The sequence below is a fragment of the Penaeus japonicus genome, unplaced genomic scaffold, assembly GCF_977035675.1.
Source record: "Penaeus japonicus unplaced genomic scaffold, GWHDUDI00000001_assembly GWHDUDI00000029, whole genome shotgun sequence".
Lineage (NCBI taxonomy): Eukaryota > Metazoa > Arthropoda > Malacostraca > Decapoda > Penaeidae > Penaeus > Penaeus japonicus.
The window spans coordinates 4126144-4131143 of record NW_028234431.1 but is presented as its reverse complement, the minus strand read 5'-3'; the positions used below and the strand labels follow the sequence as shown (position 1 = coordinate 4131143).

At 41.8% G+C, this 5000-nt stretch overlaps 1 protein-coding gene across 2 annotated transcripts in view; it reads right to left on the bottom strand.

Moving 5' to 3' along the window:
- Nucleotides 1-5000, bottom strand: part of dgo (ankyrin repeat domain containing protein 6 diego) — a 259584-nt gene that overhangs the window by 159006 nt on the left and 95578 nt on the right. Inside the window, exon 3 of one of the 2 annotated variants that reach the window (XM_086554531.1) lies at nt 3705-3803. The exons of the other annotated variant lie outside the window; for it this stretch is intronic. Coding sequence (XP_086410657.1) covers nt 3705-3803 — 99 coding nt within the window. The remainder of the gene's footprint in view (nt 1-3704; nt 3804-5000) is intronic. 2 annotated transcript variants of the gene reach the window in all.

Genomic DNA, 5000 nt, shown 5'->3' with positions numbered 1-5000 from the left:
TCGTTCTTTCTCTCTCCCTTACACACACACAAAAGCACGCACGTACGCACACGCGCGCATAAACACACAAACACACACACACACACACACACATATATATATATGTATATATATATACATATACATACATACATATATATATATATATATATATATATATGTATATATATATATTTATATATATACATATATATACATACATATATATGCATATATATGTATATATATATATATATATATATATATATATATATATATATATATATATATATATATATATATACAGTACACATACCAACGTATATATAATTCACAAAATGTATCCTTCGAAATCGCGTCCCTTCAACATTTTGGCGATTCGTGCTGCTCCGTGGGATCTGCCGGCGTTTTATTGGCCATCGCGACGACGTCTCTCCCCCCCCTCCCCCCCGACCGCCGAGGCAGCTATCATAACTGTTCCCGGCGCTGGCAGATCCTTCAAGCCCTTCGGAATCCCAGCCGCCGAAGCCATCCCATTCAGTCTCCTCCAGACTTAAGCTTCCATCACCATCCTGCAGCCGCAACGTGGCGACGCTCCCACGATTTTCACTTTACGCCGTTATGTGCGGGACGAGGAGGCGGTGTATGTTGTATGCGAACCATGTAGAAGATAGTGTGTCTTATGTGCAATGTGTTAGGTTAAGTATTATGACTCTAAGATATGTTGTATATTCCTCTTAAAGTTGTTTATGTTATACCACTCTATCGTTGAAAAAGTTATGGGCAGGTGGAATGTCCCAATATCATGTTTAAAAGATGTATGCAGTTGACAAGAACCAAGCCAAAAAAAAATAAAAAAAATAAAAATAAATAAAAAATAAAATAAAAATAAAAATAAAAAAATAAAAAAAACTGAGTGTGAGAAAAACGGGTCAAATTAATCAGCCTCTACAGGAAGCACATGTAAACGGCCTGCCTATCTGCCCCCAAGACGCTCGCGGTGTGTCGCACTTCCAGCGAACTTTCTAGCAGGTCGCGACGAGGCGGAGAAATGCCATAATTCAAATCAAACAGGTTCCATCCGGTAATAAAGGCCGTAAGCATACACATCTCCCAAAGCGCGACGTTGGCATCAAGAGATTCCGTTCGATAAAATATGTCCGTAAACACCCGGGAATTTCGAGGAAGGAGAAAATAAAGCAAGCCATTATTCACGCGTAAGTATTTGTCAAGACACGAAGGATTTGGTGGTACATGGCAATAAGAGCTCCCTTCTTAGGTAACATGATTCCAAACCGAGGGAAAATCATTGCAAATGATAGCAAACGATCTTGCATCTCACGGCCTTGCGTCCCATTGCAGGCGGATATGAATATTAACACAGTCGCAAATAAAAGCGATAGCTGTTACCTGCACGATAATCCCTGACCGTGTTTTGCTCCTCGCTTTCCTGTATCACAAAGTCTCAAGCCGACTGTAGCATACACTTTACAAGACGCTCACATGCATAAGGATTATAAGCTCGTATACCTCAAACAAAAGAAAAATCTTCCCGTAAAACTCATTTCCTTGCAAGAGGTACAACAGGTTCCTAGAAAATGGATATTCATCAGAGCCCACTGAGGCTCCGAAACTGTGGTATTACGGAGGGAAAAAATATGGTTTTTAAGCCTAATTAAGATTCACCGGCGACTAGCGACTCCGATTACTTCCTGGATGTTAATGCGGCAACGCCATCTATTATACGATGAAGTAAGCTTTACTTGAGCTCGAATATTTGGCCGCAGACGCTCTTCATTTGGCTTTCACGCAAGGCACGAATAAAAATTCCTTTCTTGATGTTACCAAATCCCACAAAATCTGGGGTGAAGAGGAAGATCATAAAGAAGAAAGAGGAGGTGGTGAAGGAGGAAGAGGAGGAGGAGGAGAAAGAAGAGGAAGAAGAAGAAAATAGAAGAAGAGGAATAAAAAGATGAGGAGAAAAGGAAGATGAGGAGAAAAGGAAGATGAGAAGGAAAATGAAGATAAATAATCTGACCTCTAGATAGTTTCACTCGACCGTCCATTAAAACCAACATAAAAAAATCAACTCAGGTACAAACTAATCTCTTCATAAACACTAAAGAATCAAGAGGATAAATAAAGAATAAGCAACAAGGCTAACATTTAATAAACGAAAGAGGTACAGGAAACCTTACTAAACGGAGGAAACAAGGCACGTGATGACACCAAAGGCTTCCCTCTCGACGACCTCTCTCGTGCCCTGCTCTTCCCTTCGCATCGTTTTCCCTTCATTATTAATCCTTAACTTAACTAATCCTTAATTAACTAGTAGGTTTTAACGAGTGAAATGAATTAATTGAAATGTATTGATAAAGAGGTAGATAATAAAACAAAAGTATTGTGCAATAATAAGATATGATATACGATAAGCTATGTAGGATATTCATATAATAATGATGATTATAACCAGCAGAGTTTAGATAGAATAAGATTCATCTCAGATTTCTCCCGCCGAACCGCCTGTCGCCATCTTTTTTTTTTTTTTTTTTTAATCATTCCGGAGACTCGCGCTCACATTAGTCACAATTCCCGTTACTTGAGAATCGCCGCGACCGCACTATCGCCGTCTTGTAATTTTCTCGTCGTTCCCGCGTCCTCGCAGCGACGCGGCTCCGTCTTTTCAAGACTTAACTTAAGGTCTAGAGGCCTCATTAAGTCATTAGCGTTTACTGATAAGATCTCGCCGGCATACTAAACATCTCGGTAATTCGACCCCTGGGGATAGGGGCGATAAGAGCGAGATTACCGGAGCGATGCCTCGTGGCTACTGGATTACCTGTCCATGTCACCAATCACTGAAACATGATTGCCACTTACCTGTGAGTTATTGGACTATCTCGTTTTTGTCGACGAGCTTCTAGATGTGTTTGGATAAATAAATATGAAATCTCGGATGAAAATGTTCGTTGAGGGAATATAACCAGATTCATGGAAGCTGGTATTTAGCAGATTCATATTTGGTACAGAGTATATGTACTGGATAAAGATATAAATAGATATACATACAGAAAGCAAGAAAATAAGCAATACTTTTTAAAATAACATGCAGTTTGACTTGGAAATACACAAAGAGACATGCTTCAAGAACATATAATTATCATTTACAATAATGATAGAAAACTGACAGGCAGAAAAAAATATTTATATACAAAGAACGCTGCCCATGTAAGAAAACAAAGAATGCACATCATGGAAGCCAGGCAGCAAAACATGCTCTATAAGTAAAAGGAAATACAAACTAAATGCAGAAAGGACATGCTCAAAGGAAAATCTGTCACGTGACGGAAATGTCAAAGAAAAAAAAAGAAAGACTAAAATAACAAGAATTCTATCTCATGTTACGAATGATACGAATCCATAACATACATAAACAAACAGGCTTACCGTAACAGAAAGATTTAAACAATAATAAAGGGACATGAAAAATAACAACAATAATAAAGGAATATGAAAAATAACAACAATAAAGAAACAAAATATATGAAGAGAGTCCATTCATAATAAAAGAAAAGAAATCAAAGTGAGAGAGAGAGAGAGAGAGAGAGAGAGAGAGAGAGAGAGAGAGAGAGAGAGAGAGAGAGAGAGAGAGAGAGAGAGAGAGAGAGAGAGAAAAAAAAAAAACTCAAGCTTTCTCAAAGTAGTCGTCGAAATAAACTACTCACGTTATCGGTTATGCTGACTTTGGCCCCGCTGAGCAAGAGGGTCGCCACCGCGTTGGGCTGACGGCGAGAACAAGCCCAGTGCAAGGGCGTTCGGCCACACTGTGGGGGGAGCAGGAAGAGTGGAAGGGGTGGGTCAGGTGGAAGAGAGGGGGTGGGGGGGTTGAAAAGTGGAAGGGGTGGGTCAGGTGGAAGAGAAGGCGGGTGGGGGTTGAAGAGTGGAAGGGGTGGGTCAGGTGGAAGAGAGGGGGGGGGGGGTTGAAAAGTGGAAGGGGTGGGTCAGGTGGAAGAGAGGGCGGGTGGGTTGAAAAGTGGAAGGGATGGGGGGGGGGGGTTGAGGGAGAGTGGAAGGGTGAGGGAAGTGGGTTGAGTGAGTGGAAACGGCGGGGGAAGGAGGGAAAGGTGGAAGAGAGGGGGAGTGGGTTGAAGAGTGGAAGGGGTGGAAGAGAGGGAGAGTGGGTTGAGTGAGTAGAAGGTGTGGGGGCAGGTGGGAGAGAGGGAGAGTGGAAGAGGTGGGGGGGTTGAGGGAGAGTGGAAGGGTGAGGAAGGGGGAAGGGGGGGAGTGGAAGAGAGGAGGCATGGGTTACGGGGGATTAGAAAGAAGGGGGGTAGGTGGAGGGGTATGGATGTAATGAGGATGGGAAAGATGGAGGGAATAAGGAAAGGGAGGAAAGATGAGAAGAAGAGAAGAGGAAAAAGAATAGAGAAAGAGAGAGAGTGAAAAACCCAACAGAAAGAAAGACAAACACAACGACACACACGAAGAGAATCAAACAAAAAAGTCAATGCAAACGAAAACAAAAAAGACCAAACAAGAAGTGAGAAAAGAAGAATCAATTCAACACCAAAGAAAAAGAGAATTAAATGAAATTGCAACATCGAAGCCGTATCGTGCAACATGACGTGCAAGAGAGAATTAAATTGTGCAATGGGCGGAAGAGGAAAGCCCACGCGAGTCCAACCAAGTAGGAAATGAAAAAAAGGGAAAACAGAGAGAGAGGGAAAATGAATCAGGAAAAGACACAATAATGAAGAAGACAGTGAGAACATACATAATAGAAAGAAAACGAAAGACACAAAAATCAAAGTGAAGTAAATAACAAAGTGAAGTAAATAACAATTCGAAACAGGAACGAAAACAGTAAACAAGTTGCCATTATATTGATGACGTCACGAGGGAAGCCACAACGGGGGAGGAAATATCAACAGGAGGTAAGAGGGGAGGGGAGGGGAGGGGAGGGGAGGAGAGGGGAGGGGGAGGATAGGTAGGACCCGACAGCCGAGGGTAGGAAGGGTGAA